This window comes from Lissotriton vulgaris, chromosome 1_2 (assembly GCF_964263255.1).
Source record: "Lissotriton vulgaris chromosome 1_2, aLisVul1.2, whole genome shotgun sequence".
Lineage (NCBI taxonomy): Eukaryota > Metazoa > Chordata > Amphibia > Caudata > Salamandridae > Lissotriton > Lissotriton vulgaris.
Genome location: NC_141686.1, coordinates 296,926,507 through 296,951,678, shown reverse-complemented (window position 1 = coordinate 296,951,678; position 25,172 = coordinate 296,926,507). Strand labels below are relative to the sequence as shown.

The following is a 25,172-nucleotide window of genomic DNA, read 5'->3' as shown; positions in this document are numbered from 1 at the left end:
GTTGCAGCAGCCCCGTCTAGGAGTTATCATGGCGAAGGCAACTGTCTTCCTTGCACTCAGTGGGAGATGATCTAAAAATAAATCTCAATGATTTCATTAGATTAAAATACATGCCTGCTACTGCAAGAGCTTGTGGGCGGAAGGACAAGGACGCATTACATTTTACGCCAAGATTTCTTACAACCTCAAATGTTGAGAGGGCACGGGATTCGGCCACCAATGGGCTGGGGCGAAATAATTTGACTTGATTTGCCAAGCAGCATAATCTCAGTTTTATTAGTATTACATTTTAAATGATTGGATTGCATCCACCAGATCACTTCGGAAAGGCTGTTTTTAAAATTGAGCTCGGAGCCAATGAATGCTTTGTCTAGAGATAAGATCAGCTGCGTATCATTTGCATATGAGGGGGTTTCTATTCTGAAGGAAGTAATCGGAGAAATCAGGGGGGTCATGTAAATATTAACCAGTACAGGACTAATAGAAGAACCCTGTGGAACCTCTGATGTCACAGTTCTTTCTAGGGATAAAAAAGGTCCTAACAAACCATTTTGTCTGCGATCTGTTAGGAAGGATTTAATCCAGGACCGGGGGAGATGAGAAATCCCACAGTCCTTGATACGTTGGAGCGAAATGTCGTATGAGATGGTGTCGAATGCAGCAAATGACTCTAATAAAATCAATGGTGCATTATTTCCCTTATCAATTCTAGGGTATCTGCGACTTCCAACAGGGCAAGAGTCTCGATATGTAGATAAACATGACGCCCACTTGATCTTGCATAAACTGCACAGCACTTTTTCTATGGATTAAACTAGGAAATATTTTAATAGAAACATTGTTTTTGTCCAAAATCTAAAAAAAAGTGAGTGGAATTATTTCTGCAACCTACCCAAACAAGATTGAAACCGCATAACAAATGGTGCTCAGCTTTGTATTAGCAAGACAGCTAGACACAAATAAGGACTCCTTCAATCATCGCCAGAATGATGAAAGCCTGGTTGGTCGTGTCAGGATTCCAACCGGTAACCAGGATACAGGATCACCGTAAACCTTCTAAGTTATTTTTATTAACTTTGAATTTGTTATATGCCCCTCTTCTCCCAACCTCCCCTCCCCGCCAACACACAAGTACAGTGACTGTGGAACGTGTAAGTTTGTTTATGGCAGACTCCATTTTTTCTATGTGCCAATCTGCACTGAGACTCAGATGTGTATCTTCTGACCATGAGCAACAAATTGGCAGGCCATAAAGTATTTTCATTAAATCCTTTTTATACACTTTAATGCTGCAGATAAACAAGAGAAAGAAGTCAGTCTAAGACTTCTATGTAAATCTTTGATCTTCTAGCTCTATTTTTGAATTTTTTCAGCCATATGAGTTTCCCAAACCGATTTAAGCGATGCATTGTGGAAAATAAATAATCTCAGGAGCCAGAGGCCTGAGTTGCATGATACCCCAGGTTTCTGACTTTGACTCTGTTCTTTTCTCTGCAGGTACCCCAGTCAGTACACTGATTGCGCGCCATTTCAGTGTCACGCTGCAGCGAGAAGGGTACAGTGAGTACAAGTCTGATAATCTTCATAACCTGACCAGCATTCATGTGTGTTGACAGAAGCTCTGTTTGTGAAGGATGTGGCTGACCAAGGCCTCTTGGGATGATGATGTGTGTCACAGCTTTGTTAAGGTGTAGTCTTTGACCTCTTTGTTCTGGCGGTGTCTTGGCTAGTAGTAATCTCTGCTAGTTGTGGATTTCTCTATGGTTGTAGTCCCATGTAGGGAGCAAGGATGACCCCGCCTCCCTCCACACTTCATTTCAACATATGTGTATGTTTGGAGCATTGGTCGTGAACTGAATAGTTGTAGGCTTCCTTGGTGTTTAGCCCGTGGGGTGGTGACCTTACCAAATACCAATCATCGCTTTGGACCTTTAGCTGAAGATCCTCAGTGAGTCTTTTTGGATGTGACGACTGTTTGTAGGAGTCAGTGCCTTCCTGCTTTTGTAGGGCTCAGTGTCTCATTTTTGTGTAGGGCTCATTGTCTCCCTTATTGTGTACGGTTCAGTGTCTCCCTGCCACAGGCTTTGCATCTGTGTTTTCTCTTATGTGTCAGTCTCACTACCCCTGTCCCCTTGCCCCAGGCTTTGTGCCTTGGCCCCCATGCCCACACCCTTTCCTCCCTGCCCTTACCACCTATATCACCATGTCCCTGTGAGTTCGGGTCCACACCACATTCTTTTCCATATTCCTTTCTCCTCTTTGGCCACTGACCCCTATACATGTAACACCAAGCACCTTTTCTCAAAGGTGGGTGTGATCCCCGACCCTGCAGTAGGTCTTTTCAGTTCTAAAATACTTCTGCTCCTTGCCCATGCTTAAGAGTTTCGATAAACTGGGAACGCAAGACTGCACATTGGTTTCCCTTAACTCTGTTTTCCTTGTTGCATAAGTCTAAACCAAAGACACTAAAGGTATTTAGGTGCTTCTAAGATAGGGAATCTAGCAGACAAGACGGGCCTGCTACTTTGGTTTCTGACAGCACATTGTATGCTGTCTGAATATGCTGCTGATACTAGAATGTAGGTGCTGTTGGGCTGCTGCATATCTTTCGTACAGCACTTACCATCTTCAGAACTTTTTATTCCCTGCATGGAGTGTGAAGTGGGAAGCGGTGCCTGTGCTCCAAAGAAGGGACTTGCACCTGTTTTGCAAATGCTTTCTGTGTCAAGATGCACAAGAGAAAGCTGCCACTAGGTACTCTGGATTGACAGATAAATGTAAGGTGTCTACTGTTTGGGAGGGGCTGAACAAAACTTGTCCTAGCTGGCCATGTTTACTGACCTCATAGTTTTGCTTTTCTTTTCTCGCCTTCAGAGTATGTGAATGCCAGAGAGCTGCCGGACGACATGAAGTCCATCACTGACCGCGCTGCACAGACGCTACTGTGGACGGAGCTCTACCGAGGTGCGTGATGGCTTCTGGTACAGACTCTTAAGTAAACCTGGAACACGGGCACCTCTTCAGAAGCAGAGCTTCTGAGTGAGAGTTAATTAGGGTCCCAGATCCTCTGGATTCAGTACTTTCATGACCCGTCATCTGTATGAATTGCTCCCTTTACCTGCAGGTTTCTCATTCTTTGAAGTAACCTAGAGAGCAACCGGTTCTTTTCAATCTGTAGATGTGAGACTTGTGTGCATAATGAATGCTTATGATGCACACACACCTCCGACTACTTGGTGCCAATGCAGTGGTGTAAATGGAAACTTGATGGTAGTCATTGTATCGGTCAGAAAAGGGTGAAAGGTACCCTACCTTTTACCACATAATACACATTAACATATTCAAAGCGCCTACATTGGTCCGCTGTCCCTGGGTGTAAAGTTTTCTAGTGTTTTGAGACACAAGGGGAGCTGTAGTCCTGAGGAGCTCCTTGGAGAAGATTGTGGTTTGTGCGTGGTACCAAGGAGTCTTCTGTCACTCGTTAACCTTCTGTAGAAACAGCTCTGCAGTTGCAACAATAATGACAAAAGTAGCAACATGGCCTAGTGTTGTGCTCCTGCCAATAAAGCCTGTCGACCTGCCAGCTCTATAGAGTACGTGTCTGAAAAGTGTCAGCGCTCTGTCCATCATCTCCTTGTGTTTGCTTAGCTCTATAGAGTGAGTGCCCCTATTAGCTCTTCCCATTGCCAGCCCCAGAGGATTCTCCATGCCAGTTTTCTCTGCCTTACTTCTCTGTGTGTAAAAGTGGTATTTTAGTCCTATTGTAATCATTTTTCAGGTTTGTTCCCTGTCTTAAAGGATTGCTTTCAAGAGGTCAAAAAGGCCCATAACTATAGACGTCCTTCTTTATATCTAGAACTGTACTCCTAAGGCAAGGACTTTGCCCGAACATACTTGTACTCTGCCTTTCCCGACGAACGCCTGCTAGTCGATGCCAGACCTGCATCATACCTAGGATAGAACACCTGTTTCTTAGCATGTGTTCCTTGAAATTGGAAACTCAAGAGGCCATGCCCGCCCTATTGGAGTGAGCTCCCTCCATCAGCTTACGCCAGAATTGCTTTCTGTATAGTCGTAAATCCACTCCCGGGGTGCCTAAATTAGTTGCTGTACCTCACAGTGGTAGAGCTGAGAACAGGTTTTTAGGTCTGCAGTAGAGAGCGTGATTGTGAGGGCCTTTATTTGGTGAGGGAGGACCAAGGAGAGGAGGAGAGCATTAGAAAGAAGGACAGAAGGAGGACACATGTGCCGTCTGAGGACACCAATTGTATTGTTGCTCAAGTCTATGTGTACAGAACACATTTTTATTGCATCATATTGAGCCTTGACAGGAAAACTGGATTGGAATTAGAGCATCATTTACTCAAGAAGTCTTTTGAGGTTGCAGAAATATCCTATTACTCAGTTGGCTTCACTCGTTACCTCCTTACAATCTCAGGGTTCACATTCTCCATTTGTTTTATCATTGGTTCGCCTTTCCCACCTATCTCTTCTGTATCCTGTTTCTTTAGTAGCTCTTTCCTTTTACTCTTTATAGAACTTTCTCAACCTCCTTTTACCATTGCTATCCTTTTCTGGAATTAAGCCTTTTCCCTTTGTCTATAGTCCCTTCCCCCGTCTCTCATCTGGCTGTCCTTCCCTTACATATTTCCCCTTGCTTCCTGTGTTTCTCTTTTGCCATCTTTTCTTAATTAAACTTCCTTCTCTTATCCTTCTTTCTCGTCAGGCCTGGCCATGACAATGAGTTACCTGTTCCGTGAGCCTGCCACCATCAACTATCCGTTCGAGAAGGGACCTTTGAGTCCGCGCTTCCGGGGTGAACACGCCCTGCGCAGATACCCATCCGGAGAGGAGCGGTGCATTGCCTGCAAGCTGTGCGAAGCCATCTGTCCTGCGCAGGTGAGGATCTGAACCTGAGAGGGCCATCCAGGGTCCTAAGCCTAGTCCTAGCCTAGTCAAATGACCATTTACCTTTTGCCACCAAACTGCATCTACAATCCCAAGCCCTTCATTATGAGGTATGTGCAGTTCAGGTTCTGAGTGGAATTTTGTTTAACAGCACACACAGTTGCCTGGTGTTCCCACACGCATTTTGAGAGCAGGAACACCAGAACTGATTTTACATCCCAGAAAATTTAGCTGGTAAAATCGCATTTGGAAAGGGCTGCATTGCAGCTAGGACCTGTCAGTCCTTCTGTCAAAGCACAAGTAGGGGTGTTACATGCTCCCCTAGCACTGTACATCATCTCCTTCTCTCTTCCCAACCCTATCCTGCTCAACTCCTCATAGACATTTATCCCCTTCTTGGGGCAAATTATAAAAGTATGTTTTAAAACCCATGGGATCATGAATACCGTGTGGAATTGCACCTGGTAAAACGGAGTCTGCACAGTTGTTCCCAATTCCATGGAGTTTAACTCCTAGAATTGTAATTGGGTGCAGACACTGTCTAAATCCTTCATTCCGATCACCCGCTACACCTAACCCGTAATCGGTACCTAAGGCTCCAGTCTTCACCTCAGAAGTGTATTGGTCCTCGACAGTGAGACCTGTGTTTTATTGTCCACTCTACCCACTGGTGCTAGTCCTTTCAGGGCATCATTAGCTCTACTATATTATTACGTTCAGTCTGTAAGAACTTGTATTTAATACCTCAGCCCCTCCTTTGATCTGCGATCTGTCATATTTGCACACTGTCCAGCTGTTCTTGTGAAGGCCAAAGATTTACCAAGATACCCGTTAAGACCTGTTTTCCAGACCCCCCTCCCCTCTTTCAGACAACTGATTTGAATTGGCATCATTATGCTTTTTTGTTCACAGGCCATCACGATTGAAGCCGAGGCCAGAGCCGATGGCAGTCGCCGAACCACCCGCTACGACATCGACATGACCAAGTGTATCTACTGCGGGTTTTGTCAGGAGGCCTGTCCTGTGGACGCCATTGTGGAGGTGAGCAGTGCACACTGACTGATGTGCATGATCAATTGAGTGGAAGTGGAGTCCTTCACGCTGAGCAGTGTGGTGTGCTCATCTATTCAACACGTGCATTTGAGAAGTGGTGCGGTGTACCCTACGGTTTACCCTGTAGTTGCTAACAGTCATGAGTCCACCAACATTCACAGTTGCAATCAAAGATGTGGAACCATTCAGAATTTAAGCTGCTTACGAAAAATGTGAGCAATTTACAGGCTCTCAGCGAATTTTGCAGGTTGTTTCAAAGTTTATGGCCCAGATACGCAAATGCCTGGCCACCGTGGCGAGATTTCTTAACTCTAGTAACCACTGAAAGATTCTGATAGCTGGAGCGGAGTGCGCGTTTTAGAATGTATCCAGACACCAGAGGTCTTAGATACATTAGCCCTGCGTTAGCGAGGGACTTGTGCATATAAAGTAAGGCCTTGAATTGGACGCGGTTCAATGGGCAGCCAGTGCAGAGTATGTAGCAAACCTTTAAAACCTAAATTCTTTTAGAATCCATCCCACCCCCTGCATACTGGTTCTTTTCTTCTTCAGGGCTTGGAGTATTCACTGTTATTTTAATTTCTTTGCTATTCAAGAAGGGCATCAAAAGCAGTGCAGTGTGTCATCGTGGGATAAACATTCTAAGCCTCAATTTTAACTAGTAACATTGCCCCTCCACCCATGTCCAAACCCTAGCAGTTTTTAGGTCGAGCTGACCTAGCTTTCAATGCGAAAGCATTGAAAGCTGTCAGCAAGACAACTAATGTTGCCCGAATTTGGGAATGTGGACAAGAAATATGCATGAGCGCAGATTGCACCTCGTGGGCGCGCACGCCGCCGTGCCCATCTCCTGCCTCGGAAGCTCCAACACGCATGCGCATACCCAGAGACACACACACACACACACACACACACACACGAGCACCCATACATACAGAGAACCCACCCCCCTGCCGTCGCATGCACACACACACACACTGCATACACACACGCTCCCCCCTTACCTCACCAGGTGCGCACATACACACACGCATACAGAGACACCCCCGCCGTCGCACACACACACACACACACACACGCGCCCCCCCCCCCCCCCCCGAATACAGTCCCACTTACCGCCAATCCGGTGTTCTGTAGCCTCCGCGGGGCTCTCCCTCGGGCATGGGAGCCCTGCGTCACCACTGCTACTCGGGCCAGGAACTCCGTGGGCGCTGATTCGCACACAAGACGGAAGTCCCTCCCCCACGCTAAGTTTCGTTGCTGTCACTCGGCAGTTCACGTCATCTCCCTTCTCTGCGCGCGTGTTGCTATTTGTAATGCATTTGTATAGCACCCAGTCTGACATCAGTCTGGCATTTTGTAAGTTCAACCTGTTTTTGAAATAAGAAGCGACAGACATTGTTCACATAAGAAACAGAGTTGATGGCTATACCTTTTTCCCAAGTGTAATTAAGGGGATATAGCAAGGAAGTGAAAGTGAGAGAAATTTGAAAGTAAACTTAGTTATAGGACAAAAAATAGGACTGTAAGAGTTGGTTCCCTGATATAAAAGCGATATATTTAACGCAACAATGTAATCCACGAAGAAACCAAGTAACAATAGCTCTCAAACCTTTGGAGGGATATAGTGGCCCCATCGCACAGAACACCATCTCTGCCTCCAGTTCGCACTAAGGTTTAAAAGAGCCAAGAACGCAGGGCATGTCTCCATCGGCTGATAACATCTCGCGGCGCCTGCTGTTTGCTGAGTCAGGGAGGACTCTGTACTGAATGAATAATGTGTTTCGTGTCCTCACTCACTCCTCCGAGGTGACAGTTCTCAGCACAGCATAGAGAAGAGGAAACGTTATGTTATGTTATGTTAAATTTAGCTTATAAAGTGCACGTACGCCCGTAGGCTTCATGGCGCTGTAGGAAGTTTTCAGAAGCACAACACAACAACAGGAGGACAACTTAGAACATCTAAGGATAGGCTTCCCTAAAAAGCCAGGTCTTAAAAGCAAGTCTAAAGGCTAAAATATCCTCGTGTGACCTTAAAGAAGCTGGCAAGGAGTTCCAGAGGGAGGCAGCAAGAAAATGAAAGGAGCTGCCGCCCTGACGTTGTTTCCTGACAACCGGCACCGTGAGCAAGCTTTTGTGACCAGAACGGAGGTTGCGAGAGGGGACGTATCTGGCAAGCAAGTTGATGATAAATTTGGGGCCCTTGCATTGTAATGCCCTAAAGATAATGCAGCCGGTTTTAAAAGCCGCCCTCTGGGCTACCGGCAGCCAATGCAGATCTGCCAGGCCTGGCCTGATGGACTGCCATTTAGGAAGCCCACAGATCAGCCTGGCCGCCTGATTTTGAACCAGCTGCAGCCTCTTGAGCTGCCCGGCTGGAAGGCCCAAATATAAACTATTTGAGTAGTCCAGCCTAGACAGCACAAGGGCGATGGTCACCTGTATCAGGGCAGAATGGGTTAGGAAATGGGCAATCTTTCTAATCTTGCGCAGCTGAAAGAAGCATGCGGAAACAACTGACCCTACCTGACTTTTCAAGGAGAGGTCTTCACTAAAGGTGACTCCAAGGCTCTTGACCGTGCGGGATTTAGAGGGGGGGTTTCCCATCTCCGGAGGCCAAAATTGAGGTCCCCAACTGAGTTCGCTCTTCCCAGGCAGGATCAGTTCAGTCTTGCCTGGGTTAAGTTTTAGGTGGTTAAGGCCCATCCATCTCTGGATATGAGCCATGACCTCCCTAAACTCAGTAACAGCGTCCGGCGAGCCTAAGGGGAAAATCAATTGCAGATCATCTGCGTAGTTAAAGATCCACACTTTGAATTTCCTCAAGGAGTACAAGAGGGGACGCAAGTATAAATTAAATAAAAGGGGAGACAGGGAGGAGCCCTGGGGGACACCACAGTCGTTCTTAATTCTAGGGGCTGTGAAGGTGCCCAGTCTCACTGCTTGAGTTCGGTCAGACAAAAATGATTCCACCCAGCTCAGGGCAGTACCTCTGAGGCCTGCCTGCTCGACACGGCCGACCAAAATAGTATGGTCGACCGTGTCGAATGCAGCAGACAGGTCAAGAAGCACCAGTGCCTGGTGGACGTCCCTGTCTGCGTTACACCGAAGTGTATTCTGGACTGCCAGGGTTACCGTCTCGGTCGAATGGCCTGGACGGAACCCAGCTTGATTTGGCTCCAGAAACCCAGTGGTTTCCACAAAGTTGGAGAGGCAATTGGAGACATGAGCCTCCAATATCTTGGATAAGAACGGCAACAGGGATATGGGACGATAATTTGATGAATCCCGGGGGTCCAGACCTGTTTTTTTTATTAGAGGGATTAGCAGGGCGTGTTTAAAGCCAGTAGGTACCCTGCCCTGGGTCAGTGATTTGTTTAGTAGGGGTAGGATACCCTGAGGGATAGTCTGACCGATTTCCGAGAAGATGTCGGGGGGGGCAGATGTCATTAGGGGATCCGGACTTTACCCTCATCAAAAGTGAAGAAAAAGTTTTACCGTCGATGGCCGGAAAGGCATCTAGTACAGAGGGATTATAAAAGACGTCATCCAAAGGGAGTGACGTTGGGGAGCTGGCGATGCTCGATTTAATAGTGACAATTTTTTCTCTGAAAAAGTTATTCAGGGAATCACATAGCTTCTGCGTAGGAGCTATTGAAGGGGCTGTCCTGTCGTTGTCACAGAGTTCATTAACTATATTAAAAATGTCTTTGGACTTGTTAGATGAAGATAAAATTTTTGTGGAAAAGTAGTTGAGTTTGTGTTGACTTAAAATTTTTTGATATTTTTTCCTAGTGACGCAAAAAGTTTCCCTATCCTGTGAGGAGTAGGTGGCTCTCCACTGTCTTTCTTTCTGTCGTACCCCTAGTTTAAGTGCTCTAAGTTCCTGGGTGAACCATTTGTGGGCATCATTGCCTCTGATGTTAGATAAGTATACAGAGGGGGCGAACAGATCTGCTGCGTGGAGGAGCCAGGAGGACAGTGCCCTCTCGTCAACCTCCAGGTCTTCGCCTAATGGGGGAAGGGTGTTGTTCAACGTGTCCATGAACCCAGAGCGGTCCATGGATTTCCATTTACGGAACTCTTTTCCCATAGGAGGTTTGGCCTTGTGCTGCCCTTGAATTTCTAGCGGGAACTGGATGAGATAATGGTCTGACCAAATACAAGGGCTTATAATAGGAGAGAATGGTGGTATGTTATATGTCCAAATTTGGTCCAGGCTGTGACCCTTCTGGTGAGTGGGAAAGTGAATGTGTTGGACCAGGTTTAGATCTGTAAGCAGATCCCTCAGTTCTCCAGCTTGGGTGTCTGTGTCTGTTCTGTCAAACCAATAATTTAAATCCCCCACTAGGACAGTTTTAGAGTACTTTATTACATGGGAGGCCAGTTGTTCTGCCAAAAGTACTGGATAATTGGCCATGTATTGGGGAGGGCGGTATAGCAGAATTAAAGTAAGAGCCCCACTCTCTGAGTCTAGTGTGATTACCAAGTTTTCGGTGTTGGGGAGAGTGAAAGAAGGTAATTCCCGGAGATGAAAAGATTTCAAAATGATTGCTGCTACCCCACCTCCAGCCTTCCCTTGTGCACGATTGGCAGTCAGAATGTAGTAGTCTGAGGGAAGTGATGCCAGAATGTCCGGCAAGGAGTGAGGATTGGTCCACGTTTCGGTCAACAACAGAAGATCTGGTTTTTCTTCCGTCAGGAAAAGAAAGATGTTGACCTGGTTCTTTATTAGGGACCTTGTGTTGAGGTAGTAGCATCTCATGTTATGTATTGGTAAAGGAGCCGATCGAGGTTCATTCGGCAATGGTGGAGTAGACTGAATGTCATCGGCCAGTAAGGGAAGGCGGGAGAGCCCCAGTGTTTGAATACGTGAACAGGTGTGCGAGGGGAGTGAAGGGAGGGCTATTCCTGAGGAGGAGCTAGGTTGTAATGCTAATAAATCAGAAGAGGAATACCTCAAAAAATGGCCAGGGGGGGTGGGCCCGGGTCCCGGTCGGCCGCGGACGGGCGCAGACGGGCTTAACTCAGGCGCAACTCCGTCGCGCCTTCGTCGCGCCCGCTGCGCTCGTCCGCTGCGCTGACACATATGGACCGTTTAAGTAGGGGCGGGACTCGGGGGTGTGGCGGTGATGTCACTGGCCTCGCCTCCCACCTCACCCGAGCAGCCCGGCCCAAGATGGCGGCCCCTGCCGCTGAAAGCCCGCTGAAGCGATCAACGCTCAGCCGAGCGCCGGTGCACTCAGGAGGAGTGATCAGGTAGGTGCCCTGGAGTCCGGGGGAGAGACTAGGATCACAAGATAGTTCCAGATTTAAAAAGCGCTCCTCTGCGCTTAATGCGGCGAAGTGTAGATAAAAATGATCCAACAGTGTCTTTCCGAGTTATATATGCTGCTGCTAACCTCCTTAGCTACAGGCGGAGACCCGCTGCCACGTTCGCGCCGAGTTCGCGCCGAGTTCACGCTGAGGCCGGGGAAGGGTCCGGTTGCTTGTAAACACGGGGGCCGGAGAGTCCAGCGGTGCACAGACGACGCCAGATATCCAAGGTTGGAGGTCAGGCATGTGTAGAAAATAAAGGAACCGTTTTGCCCCTAACCTCTCTCTCCAGCTCTCTTCTCTTGCTCGCTTCCTACTTTGCAATATGCTTCCCCCATTATTGCTCTATCGCCTCTACGCCCGCGTTTCTGTCTTGCCCTCTTCCCACCTTTCATGTCCTATCTCGCTTTCCTTTTCCCGCCGTAACCATCTCTCCCGTTCTTTCTCTCTAGTCTAACTTCAGTGCTCTTTCTTTGAAGCGAAGGTTTTTGTTTGGCAAATGCCTGCGCTACAGTCATTTTACGACATGGTAACAGACTAGATACCAGGAATCGTACAGCAGTGCTCTCCAGTTACATTTCCACACCTCCGTGTCTCATTCGGTGTCTCTTTTCCTCCTTCCCCTTCTCTTTTCCTTTCTCTCTTTCCTTTACTGCCGTCCTTTCTGTGCCTTTGTGTTTCTGTTGCTTTGTCTCTCTCTCTCTCTGCCTCTGCCTGGTGCTCCTGAACTTTCTCCTCCTTCCCTTTCCTCTGCCTGTCTACGCAGTCCGCGGCATAACGCAAAATGTCGCCACCCCTCCCCTCGAATAATGTGATTGGGGGGCCCCTGAGTCTCTCATATTTCACATACATTCATTGGCCTTGGTTCAACGGGGCCCCTTCGAATGTTTGGAGATCGCTGAACGTGTGGGGGTCCCCCTTCCCTGCAGCATCCGGTCTACTCCTACCCCCCTCACTCTCTGTGCATGTGTTCTATTGTGTTTTTATCTGGCTCCTCTTTTCCACTTTTTAGGTCGAGCTGACCTAGCTTTCAATGCGAAAGCATTGAAAGCTGTCAGCAAGACAACTAATGTTGCCCGTATTTGGGAATGTGGACAAGAAATATGCACGAGCGCAGATTGCACCTCGTGGGCGTGCACGCCGCCGTGCCCATCTCCTGCCTCGGAAGCTCCAACACGCATGCGCATACCCAGAGACACACACACACACACACACACACACACACACACACACACACACGCACCCATACATACAGAGAACCCACCCCCTGCCGTCGCATGCACACACACACACTGCATACACACACGCTCCCCCCCCCCCTTACCTCACCAGAGACACACACACGAGCGCACATACACACACACGCATACAGAGACACCCCCGCCGTCGCGCACACACACGAGCACCCATACATACAGAGAACCCACCCCGCCGTCGCATGCACACACACACACTGCATACACACACGCTCCCCCCATACCTCACCAGAGACACACACACGAGCGCACATACACACACTCATACAGAGACACCCCCGCCGTCGCACACATACACACACACACACACACACACGCCCGCACACACATACACACACGCCCCCCCCCCCGAATACAGTCCCACTTACCGCCAATCCGGTGTTCTTTAGCCTCCGCGGGGCTCTCCCTCGGGCATGGGAGCCCTGCGTCACCACTACTACTCGGGCCAGGAACTCCGTGGGCGCTGATTCGCGCACAAGACGGAAGTCCCGCCCCCACTCTAAGTTTCGTTGCTGTCACTCACCAGTTCACGTCATCTCCCTTCTCTGCGCGCGTGTTGCTATTTGTAATGCATTTGTATAGCACCCAGTCTGACATCAGTCTGGCATCGAGGCACTTTCTTTCTACCCACCCTGGTGTTGACCTATATACCAATTCTTCATTGCTACGCGCAATGTTTCAATAAAAACAAGACCTTTTAACCCCCAATTCTTCTTTTGTGCCAGAAAAGTCCCCCTTTCTAAAGTCTGAAGTGGGCTGCTCTGGTACTGCGCCCCTCCCCCTGTATGAGCCAGTCTTGCTCCTCTTAAAGAGTGCATTGTGTCCTCTGATCGGCTATACAGCGCCTAGTGGCCCTCTTCGGGCAGTTATACAGTGCGGCGATGCCCTTTCACATGGGAACCATGCCAGCAGGTACTGCATATAACGAGGAAACACCGCGGATTCCTTCCGGGCGCTGCAGAGGAATCTAGCCAGGAGGCAATATGCGTCAACATACCTCAGCATATAATCAATGACCAGAAGGGGGCTTCGGACAGCGCGCCCTGACCGTTGACATTTCATTATTTACTATAGAGTTTGTAGTCCCCTGGACCTGCTTCAGCCGGTGGAAAATCCATAGCGAGCTCTCCGTTAGATTGTGATGAATGGGCAACCCCCACCCCACCCCCTCCATACATTACTCTTGCGTGTCACCTGTGTGTTTATAAGGTACTGTATTCGTGTTTTATGGGCCCATAAACTGAGCGGTCTCTCCCAGGCTGAACGCAACGATCCGGTGTCTTTTGCGCCCCTTAATGCTGGTGTCCGGGCTGCTTCTAAGCGCTACAGATTTTATGATCACGAATTGGAAACAATGAACTAACGCACATGCAATTGCACAGAATCAAACACTTTGTTGAAGTGTGGAGCCGGGATTACAATGTCGGTGTCTTGGCGTCCAAAAAAAGGCAGTTTACTCATTAGACGATATCTGCTTTTTATGTGAAGAATACAACAAAGTGGATATTTTATTACTCTACTGCTTCTCGTACTTAAACTAAATAATGTATGGCTCTGGCTACCGAACAGTCGTCCATAACGAGTCTAATTAAGCTTCAGTCTTTAGCTTCATTATGTATGGACATTTGATTAATTAATTACATATCTGTACGTAATCTATCTATCTATCTATCTACCTATCCCTCTCTGTCCCTCTCCCAAACCCCCTCCTCTCTCTGTACCTATCCCTCTCTCTATCCGTCTCTTTCTCTCTACCTGCCCCCCTCTCCCCTCTCTCTCTCTGTACCTATCTCTCTCTCTATCCGTCTTTCTCTCTCCCTGTCCCCCTGCCCCCTCTCTCTCTCTACCTATCCCTCTCTCTCCCCCCCCCATCCCTCTCTCTCTCTCTTTGTTACGCAATGGAGGCCTTCTTATAAAGTGAATCCCCCGGAGGCTGAAGGCCGGATGCTTCCACCATGGGACACCGTGGGTCTGTGGGTACCAGCGCGCCGTCACACGCAGTGCTTAATTTGTAAAATATGAAGTGCAGGTGCTAAAATGTTTGTTGAAGGCCACTCCTACTTTTATCTGGCTCCACCCACTCCCTCCACTAGCTCCACCCACATACTCTATTAGCTTCACCCACATCTTCAACTCGGCACTGCTAATAGGGACCCTACTCATGCTGTCACATTTGGTATGGTTGGAACTTTACCTTCAGGCAATCTCCGGAATGTGCTGGAGAGGTGAGCTGGCCTCCCTTGAAATGGGGAAACTCACTTACCCAGATAGGAAAAGCTGACCTGTGCCTTGGGTTAGGCAAGCCCTCAATGGCACCTTGCACGCAGCATGTAGGCCAGGCCTGTGTGTTTAATGGTAAGAGTAAAACAAACAACTGCAAGCTATCCCTATTCCCAAGCCTATCCCAGAGATGCTGTGCTGGCAGGGATTCTTTGTTGAGCTTCCTGCAACAGCTGTGTGTTGTAGCTACTATTAGGTGTAATGAGGGATAACTTTATATCTATGTTCAGGTGTGAGCACCTGTGGAGACTTATTGAACACATCAAACTTGCACATTTGAAAAATAAACTTCAATGCAATGCCATTAGGGAGTAGGAATCTAATAAAAACCATAAACATGAGAAGTCCAGCAGAAGGCTTTATTCAGAGCAGCCACCAACAGATCCAGCTCACAACCCCAGCACATCCAAAGTCCCAATGACTCCAGACAATTCATGGATTCTACATTCTACATCTAGCACATGCAAGTGGATTACAACAGAATATGAGGCCTAAAGTATTATAGATAATTTGGACTAGAGTTTTGTTGCAGGCCACACTAGAGAAATATTTTTTCTATGCAGCAAAATAGAGTACATTTTCACCACAAACTTGTCATCAGTCCTAAAAATTACAAACCTCACTCAAAGTTGGTAAACTATCACAGATGTGTAATGCCCTCTTTGGGAGCAGAATAGCAGAGTCCTCCGTATTCTCTCTCTCTCTTACTCACTTCTATTTTTCTCTCTAACCCCCACACCCCTGTCTACCTCTAACTCGGATTGTCTTTACTTTCGCTATACCTGCTATCCCTCCCTCCACACCCTGTCTTTCAATATAAATCTATCCTTCTCTCCTCACCCATTTCTTGCTCCTTCATCTCTCTCTCTTGGTATCTCACCTCACGGCTCACCCCTCTTTACCTCTGCCCCTCTCTCTCTGCTGTCTACCCTTTCCTCCCTACCCTTTTCGAAGTTCGCTCAGGAGTACATATCAGCCGGAAGACAATTTCCTACTGGGAACATGGCTACGTGCAATATGATCAATCACTGTGCTTCGTGGATATGATTTTGGGAAGAGGTTGGCTTGGAGTCTTGGATATACACTTAAGTGATTACAATTTAGACAGTGCAGCTGTCTAACTGGCGCTGCTAAAAATGAGGAAGGTAATTTGTTACAAATGAAACACACTGGTGGTCAGGCATGAGAAGAGTTTAAAAAGGGACTAGTCAGTATGTGGCTGCAGGCAGAGCAAGAAAGAAATTAAACAAAGGAGAAGATTGTCTTTTGAGGATAGCATGGTCTCAGAGAGTACTTGCACACAGCTACATTATGGTAGAGGAATTCTCTTTGAATGGTGTGCATTTGTCTTTCGTGGCAAATAAGCGTATCTGCTGAATTTAAGAGAAAAGTTGGTAAGCATCTAGGGGAAAAACCTGTGGTGCTAGAAGGATCAGTGATGTTGGGTGATTTTATGTTGTGGTGAGACAGGAAAACACCCAATCAGGGTTTCCTGGTTCTCTAAGCATTATGATGGTCTAACCAGCCCAGCAGGCGTGAGGGGTGCAAACAAATAAGGCACCTCAGAAGGTTTTGAAAGTTATGAAAACTGTGTGTGGCCTGGTGTAGGTGGATACATGGATGAAGAGGGAGTAGGGGTGATGGATGGTATAAGTTACAGTTGGAGGTGAAGGTTTGCAACACCACGAGCTTCAACAGTCGGGTGGTTAATAAGAGCATTAATAAGCGCAAAATTTGTGTAAGTGAAGTGGGTTATTTTGTTGTTGTATTGAAGTTATTGTGTTACATTGCAGACAGCAGAGCTCTACTAATAAGGCAGTCTTTACTCTTTTTGTTATTTATTGATTCTGGTAATTTTCTGCTTCTCGCCCAATATACTACTGTCTCACAGCACTATTCAGTTGGGCAACTTGGGTGCCTGGGCGTTCTGCAGGATGTGCCTAAAGAGGAAGTTACCGACGAAGTGTTATTTTACAGGACCGACCGACCATCATCAGTTTATGATTTTAGTAACTCGTAGACGCTTACATAATTGTTTTTGTACCCTGCCATCGGGGCACCGGTAACTAAGTACTGTTCACGAGCGCCTCAGAAAAGTGAGTGTTGTGCACGTTTACGAATGAACAGAAACAGCTGTGTAATGTACCCACAAATTAATTTCACCATAAGGGAAGTTTTAAATGTTCACTGGTTCTTTTGCTGTATTATAACAAATATTCACAAAAGAAAACAGTGAGCTAAATAGCTGTGCTGGGAGAAAGAAAACAAAGCTGGTTAGGTAATTGCCTTTCAATTAACACCCCTGGGGACTGTCTACTAATTGTCATGCTCTGGTAATTTGCTGCGTCATAAAAACTGCAAGGCCTTCGTTTCCTGAAATCCCTTTCAGCAGGGTGGTGCTTCCAGCATGGCTGTGATATATTCACTGTCACAAACCTTTCCTCCAAGAATCCCGTAATACCGTGCAAGGGTTATTTATAACAGACCAGTCATCAATGGAAAGGGTGAGACTTCAGCTAACTCTTTATGTTCGGAGGGGGGAGTGATACACTTACATAGACTTAAGTGTGTTTCACAGACTTGCTATGGTGTCTCTGAACTTTTTTCAAAGTGGCTAACTCCAGGCTCTTTTACCTTTTGAAGACTTATTTTCATCTCCTAAACCCAGACGGGGTGCAGGTCAAATAACATCAGCTTGGCAAGTGCTATTTTAAGAGTGTGACTTGGATTTAGACCGATTATTTCATGTAGGATCTGGGGCAGATGTGGTATTGTAAGATCTCTGGGTGCTGTAATTGCCTGTTTTTTTATTATAAATATAATGCTGATGGAAGGATGAGGGAATGCCGGTGCGTGCCTGCCTATCTTTTAGGGAAGGCCCGGGGTTACTAGAAGCCGTTTGTTGAGTGTGACGGTGACCACACGTGAGAAAGTGAAAGTGTGAAACCAAACTGAGTTTCCTTGTGGACTTGGAAACTAATTTGTGCCCGGCTGCGCGCCAGCTGCAATGTTGAGCAAGGAAAAGTCAGCAAGCCAGGCAGGGGCTGGGGCCTGGGCGGGTAGGGCCATGACCTTTCACATACTTGTCCTAAACGCGGCAGGCCCTATATCGAGATTGTACCACTAATCGTATCGCTTATGGAGGCGCTGTAGGCGAGCTGCCTCCCACCATGCCGGCGATCTTACAATCGGACCGCCACGCTAGCAAAAAATAAACAGCGTTGGTTTTGGCACAGCATATTTATCAGTATATTGAAATAGTTAGCTTAGCTACTAGTACTGTAAGTCAGTTGTTTTCTGCTTAGTGTCTTACCGTTAATCGTGGTGGGCTGGCCGGTGGGGACACACACTGCCTGCACTGGCACTGCCTTTGCTCTGCCTCGGTTTAATACCAGATTAGTTCAATTAGGCAGCCTGGGGCTGCTTACTACCGGACAGTCACACTGTACTACTGGCTGATCGATGTGGCGATGCCTGCACATGCTGCCCAAGGTCGTCAACGGTCGGATCGGGCTGACTTAAACGACGTTGACGACGTTGACGAGGACGACTCGTGGTGAGCTGGGCGTGGCCATGTGAAAAAAATCTGCGCGCACAGAGGAAGAACCGAAATCCAGCCCGCCCAAATAAATCAGTGTTTTTCCGTCCCACGTCCCGCCCACCGGCAAGTGAACACACAACTTATGTATTAATTATTGAATCTTCTCTTGAGCTCAGGAAGTTTAGTTAAGAAGTCACTAAACGGCCGTGACTCACACTCTGGAGACATGAACACGCTGCTGCTGCACTGAGTTCAGTAGGGTACATTTTAAAAGACATCAATCTGTGACGTGCGCAGAGATGCATAGACACGGCCCTGGTAATTAAGTGCCGGTGCTAAGCACCGGAAAGCACCGGCACAAATTAAGCACTGGTAACACGTCTGCTCTCACAATGCTCGCTGTGTTCGTCTCAATCCGCGCCTGGCTGCTGTTCCGCGCTCTCTCGTGCACAGCTGAGTGTCCCCCTCCACGTGCTCCACATCTGTCCCTGCAGTGCACATCAGCCGCTGCAGTGCAGTGCCCGCCGCTCTCCGGTGAGGACGGCCAGCCTGCGTGTCCTGAAATACTTTGTTTTTCAAAGTTTGTCATTAGCTGTCTGTGGAAAGATAGACCTATTCTGCTCAATAGAAGTGCGAGTGTGCATTTGGTCATTCCATGTTTATCATTGGATGTCTTTAGTGTCAGTCTCATTTGTTTGATTTCCAAACCAAAGGTTCTCCTTCCTCTTCTTGTGTTTGTCAATCCGAGGACCATAGCGTCTTTGCCATCCTTTGATACTGATGACTGGTATCCTCTCTAGGCTGATATCGGCGAAATACTCCTTTTTCTATTCCTTTACCCGTCCATGGAAGTCCATGTGTTTTCTTGCTCACTCTCCCGTGTGCTGTTTCCCTCTTCACATCTCTGCTTTCACCCCTACTCCTCGTCCCCCAGCTCTTCCATTGATTTCCCAGTACTTCACATCCCATATGGCTTGCTTTCTCTTATCTACTCCATGATCTACTCTGTTGCTTTCATACCCCTCCCTGCTAACCAGTGCTCCCCCGTCGCGAAGCAGCATTGAGTTGCCACCCTCTCTGTTGCTTCCGATTCCCATCTATTTATTCGGTCTTGCCTACCTGACAGCTCAAGTTGACAGTTCGCGAAAAACATATTGTCAGCCTAAAGTGGTTTAGAGCCCACCCATTGCTTACCATTGGTTGTCCTTATTTTCACTCTCATTTGCTTTCGTCTTCTTAGTGTAATTCTCACCCCACCTCCACTGCGCTTCGTGTTGCTCTCTCTCAACCATGTACTTCTAACCCAACCCTCTCCCTCACTCTATCTATATATCGCCCTCACTCTATCTGTCTATCACCCTCCCTCTATCTGTCTATCTATCGCCCTCTCTCTATCTATCTATCGCACCACCACAGCATCACTCAGGGGCACCACAACATCACTATGCGCTACCACAGCATCACTGAACACCACAGCATCCCTCGTCGCCACCACATCATCACTCAGCACCACCACAGCATCAATCTGTGCAACCATTTAACAACAACTGCTTCAAATATGTTCTCTCAATGTTTCAAGCTTTATTAGAAATGTCACAAAAAGATGTTCATATTTCACTTCTGTTCTTGGATTTTCGTCACAATAAAATACACTGAACATAATCTTCACAAAAGTTATTTACAAAAGTTTAAGCTATTGCCATTCTAAATTACAATAACTTTTATTTAAGTATTAATTATTTAAAAAAATTAAAAGGCATTGTTATTTGTAATATCAATACATCTAAGTCACGTAAATACAAAACATGTTGCATTGCAAATGCTGTAGGTGTCACATTTGCAAAAGTTAAAACTATTGGCATTGTAAATGACAAAGCTATTAATTTCGCTATTTTTAAAACCAACACATAAATAAAAAAATTGTCATTTACAAGACCAATAGCTCAAACTTTCCTAATGCGAGACCTATTGCATTGCAAATGCTTGTTTGCCATTGCTGGTTTCTTTAAACCTTCATTACCAGAGTGGCAGGGCCATGGTAGTGGAATGGCGAGACGTTATTTGGTATCAGCATGTCCCTTTTCTTTCTGTCCGCCCTGCAGGGGCTCCTCGTGGAAGCCATAGCTAGTGGATGACACATTGGGGCTGCCTGCAGCCTTTGGATTTCTCTGCCCCCGTCTTAAGAAGGCATGAGCAGTGTTAAGAGACGTTGAAAGAAAGTTATATAGTCAAACAGCAAGCAGTGTACATCAAGTTATGGCCATGTTTATGAATTCTAGAGACAAGACCGATCACTGTTTCAGAAGATCCCAGGATTTGTGATGGACCCGTTTGTCAAAAAGACCTGTTTTTAACACCTTGAGTTTAGAAAGTGCCATTCATCAAACAGGCATGGTGTGAGGGCCTCTGAGTTTTAGTTTTAATTGCCATCTATGCATATGCAATAAAGCTGAAAATGGGATGGGCAGAGCAGTAATAAAGGGTGAAAAACAAAAGGAAAATTGATACAGATGAGAGAGCACATGATACTTGAATTTTTTAGGGCAGTTTCGTCCACATGAAAGCACCTGTGGAAAGTCCTATCAAAACGGTGTTGTCTGTCTCAGGGCTGTCTCAAACTCATTTCAGGAGCATGCCTCACAGGTGCAGCGTGGCCCACTGTTTGTTACTGCAGACAGGTCTAGTAATATTACACCACGCTGTGACTGGCACCATCTTTTTCTGATTTTATGTGACACACAGGAGATACCCAGACAGATGCACGGCCTCGGCTGGGATATGAAACAGCCTGCGAAGAAGATTAAACAAATAATGTATTGGCTGCACAAGCTCTCAAATCTTTTGGGACCAAGAGAGGGGTATCCGCTTTATGCATGCTTGATTATTGATGTACTTGGATACGATATTGCCCTGGGACTGGGGATTGGTGTGGCTGAGTTCAATTGTCTATTGTATCAAACTGCCGCAGGGAGAATAGAAAACGCTCAGAGGCGATGCCCTTTTCAAATTAAAATCTGCTCTATTACTGTCCACACCCTCGGTACTTCTGCAACCACCAACTCCTCGTGTCGCAGGTGTGAGCGTGTATGGATAGCCAAAACATTTACGTGACTTCTTTGTGAAGGGTCGGATGAGGTATATGAAATCCTTGCTTGTGTTCTGATCAGGTCACGGGGAACTAGACTGGCATAAGCAAGGAGAATGATTGGACAGGAGTGCTGATGGGAGACTCTATGCAGGCACATCGGGTAAGGGGGTAAGGGTCACAAACGATTCGAGCAACGTCGGTGTGAGAATGCGCCGGTGGGGGCTACATGTATGTGGAGGTGCGGTGCATGAAGCCCTGAAAAGCTGTCTCCTTGTAGAGCAGCAAAGAAGATGCAGCAGCTAGCTAGGATGTTGTGTTTGATCAGGGGTCTTCAAATTACGGCCCACAGCTCATGATGGTCTCCCACCCCAGCTTTTAAGAGACTCAAATGGGGGGGGGGGGGCAGTTGTTTCTCCTCTGAAGCCCCGCAGTCTGGAACCGTGGCCTATAAATATCAAAGCAGCTCCCACCTTACTGACTTTTAAGAAACTGCTCAAAACCTGGCTTTTCAACGCCTAGTCCTCCCTTTTTTTTCCCTCGCCCAACTGCCACGCCTTTTCAGCGCCAAGACACCCACGGGTATTTGTGCACTTTAGAAGTTGATTAACATAACATATGCAGAGTTTATCTGTCCTTCAGCTACTTTTGCATTAATGGGCTGAAATGTAATTTCTCTGTTTTGTAAAGCCTCCGATGATCAAAGAGAAATGCATATCCAATTCCTTTGGCAGCCTGTAGGTGGCAGCAAAGCCTATTGAATCTTCTGTATGTATTCATTATATATAATTTCTCAGTTTAAGCACGGCATTGTTTCTTTGTAATTGTCACATTTCTCTTTTGTTCTCAATCCTATCATGCCGATTACAAAAAACATCCAAGTAAATCATCATTCATTCTAATTGTATGCATTCATTTATAAAACTGATTTTTATTCAGACCACGAATATTTCTAAAATATACAATGTGGCATTTGTACTGAAAAGTTGGGAGACCCCTTACGTTAGATGACTGTCGCCATAGTGGGCACCAGAGAATAGGGCAACCCTTATTTAGATGATGAACAAGATAGAAGCAGGTGTGGATTCTACAGAATGCCTGATGTGAAAGCGAGCGCCTTGCTGTTTAAGAGGAACTGTGTAAACCAATCCAATGTCTTGTCTTAAACACGAGCGCTACATAGCAGAGGATTTTGTATTCTCGCCCTCTCCCCTTATTTGCAGGTTCTCAGGTTATAAATTATGCTGAAGAACACTTGGCAGACACGGTGGAGCCTCTGACCTGAAAATCTAATTCACAGAAACAGGCGTCTCTGGCAATCACCAGTCCTTCATTTTCCGCCTTACTGTTTCTGAGAAGTGTCTCCTGTCTTGGTGCTTCAAATCAAAACTGAAATGGCTGTCATGAGCACAAAATCCTTATTTTCTATATATGGTCTTTTTGTAAAAAACAAAGTAGAAATGACTTTTTAATAAGATGCTTTGAAAAATGTTGCTGGAAACCTCCCAACTTCACCATGTGTGTGTGTTCTAAAGCAAGGAATCTGAAAAAGATCCATCAATGAGAACAAAGATAAAAGTATCTTTAACTCTTCATTGGGTAATGTATGTCTCCCTCTCTTCTTCTTTAGGGACCCAACTTTGAATTCTCTACGGAGACTCACGAGGAACTGCTCTACAACAAAGAGAAGCTGCTGAACAATGGAGACAAATGGGAAGCAGAGATTGGCGCCAACCTGCAGGCTGACTTCCTGTACCGGTGACCCACAGCCACCTCTCCGGAGGCTGCCACTGTTGCTCTGTGCTGTGTGTGTGCTATCACTTCTGCAACATTGTGTGACCGATTTGAAATATTTGCTGTATTTAATTGATCCCTGTAAAAATAAAAAGTTTGGAGTAAGTAGTTTTTGACCTCCATTCTATACCCTGTGGATTCCCACTAATGCACGATCAGGTCAGAACTGCTGTCTTCTTGGCCTGATGAGGAGTGTTCAGGGCGCCCTTGCTGTAGCAGGCCCTGTGGCTTTGATTGCTACACCCTCTTGCTTGGTGGACTGCTATAGCAACCACACGCTGAGGCGTGTCCAGGAAGGCATGTTTTGTTTCTCCTCATTTAAAGCAGGTTTTCTTAGGCCCGGCGAGGTATTGTTTTATTTTCAATTTGCCAATTTTGTTTTGCATGAATTGTGGTCATGTCTCAAGTGAGACAGCATACTTTATTGCGAAATGCTGAGAATGTGTTTTTCGTCGGTTTTGATAGTAGTGGAGAGTAGTGTGGAGGACCTAGTACTAGGAATGGTGAATATCCGAATATAGACCCCCAGACCTGTTACCTACATCTCGGATCCGTTCAAGAAATTGGTCCCGGTGGAGAGTGAGATGTGTTTTGGTTGTTCTTACTATATAGTTTTGTTACCAACCAGTATTGTTGTACAGCATGAATGAGAGGAATTGTCTCCTCTGCACCGCACACCATATATTGGGTTTTTTAATGGTATTTTAGAACAATTAATTTAAATATTGAAATTTTGTGTGCAGTGGTATGGAGCCAAAAAGTGAAGGCGTTGACGTGCCAGAGAGGGCCCATTCGAGAGGAGGAGCCATGCTCCTCTTAAATAGTTTATTCAAGATTAATGTAGCCAGTCCCAGTTATCATTTTGTGCCCTCACCCGTAAGATTTAGGGCCACATGTATATACCATTTTAAAGGTCACAAATCTCCAGATTCTGGATATTGGGCCGTTTGCGACTGGGAAAAAAAGACTTTCCCAATGTACCATACCCTATTTTGCGATTTTATAACCTATTACCGAATCGCAAAATGGGTTAGCAATTCGCTATTAGGAAGGGGTGTGTTTAGGGCTCCCCTTCCTAATACCGCATCGGTATGTAGGAATGTTTTGTGACTAAAATGCGCTTGCTAAACATTCACATTTTACCACCTACACCATTAGGTGGTCCTGGTAACCCATTCGCAAATGGGACGTTGTCCCTAAGGAACCCCTTTCCCCTTGTGAATGTATGCAAATACTTTTTAAGAGCAGACAGTGGGCCACGGACCACTGCCTACTCTTAGAAAATTAAAAATCTTTTATTTATTTTTCTAAACGCAACCAGTTTTTCTTTAAGGAAAATAGGCTGTATTAAATTTTTTTTATAAAAAATGGCTTTTTTTTTAAAAGCAATCACGGACATGCAGGTCTGCTGACCCCAGCAAGCCACCATTCTCGTGATTTTTTAAATTTATATTTCGTCTGTAGCGCTGCTGTACCAAAAGTATTGGGGTGCTTCACAAAAAGCTTTGAAGAACACTTCACTGTGCAACCAAGGTTAGCTGTAGAGTGTGGGAGTAATACAAGGAACCTGTGCATAACAAGCATCTCTTGTGCTACCTGTGGGCAGGTGAAACCATACCTTCTTGGCTTAAAAGAAGTAATAGGAGAGGAGGTTTACAATATGACCAAGCCCTGAGAGGATTGCATCCCCTTACCCCACTTTGTGTTGCTGGTTCCATGAATCGGCAGAGACTGTGATGCGCTCAGTTGGATATGAAGAATCCACCGAAGCCAAGACTGCTGGAGGAGCTTTCGGCCAAGCCAGACCTCCTGGAGCAGGACAGCTCGGTCTGGTGTGTGGGGGCTGAGGTGGAGTAGTGGAGGATTTGCATCTTTTCCACACCCTCACCATGGTCAGATAAGCCAAGGGTGATTGGCTACCCTGACTGAATCTTTTTGA

The 25,172-nt window shown here is 46.5% G+C and overlaps 1 protein-coding gene across 1 annotated transcript in view; it reads left to right on the top strand.

Annotated features, from left to right (window-relative positions):
* Positions 1-23,338, top strand: part of NDUFS8 (NADH:ubiquinone oxidoreductase core subunit S8) — a 50,654-nt gene extending 27,316 nt beyond the window's left edge. Inside the window, exons 3-7 of the mRNA XM_086953280.1 lie at positions 1,498-1,560; positions 2,875-2,964; positions 4,727-4,899; positions 5,821-5,949; positions 23,070-23,338. Of these exons, the coding sequence (XP_086809406.1) occupies positions 1,498-1,560; positions 2,875-2,964; positions 4,727-4,899; positions 5,821-5,949; positions 23,070-23,201 (587 nt within the window). The 3' untranslated portion in view covers positions 23,202-23,338. The remainder of the gene's footprint in view (positions 1-1,497; positions 1,561-2,874; positions 2,965-4,726; positions 4,900-5,820; positions 5,950-23,069) is intronic.
* The last annotated feature ends 1,834 nt before the right edge of the window (positions 23,339-25,172 follow it).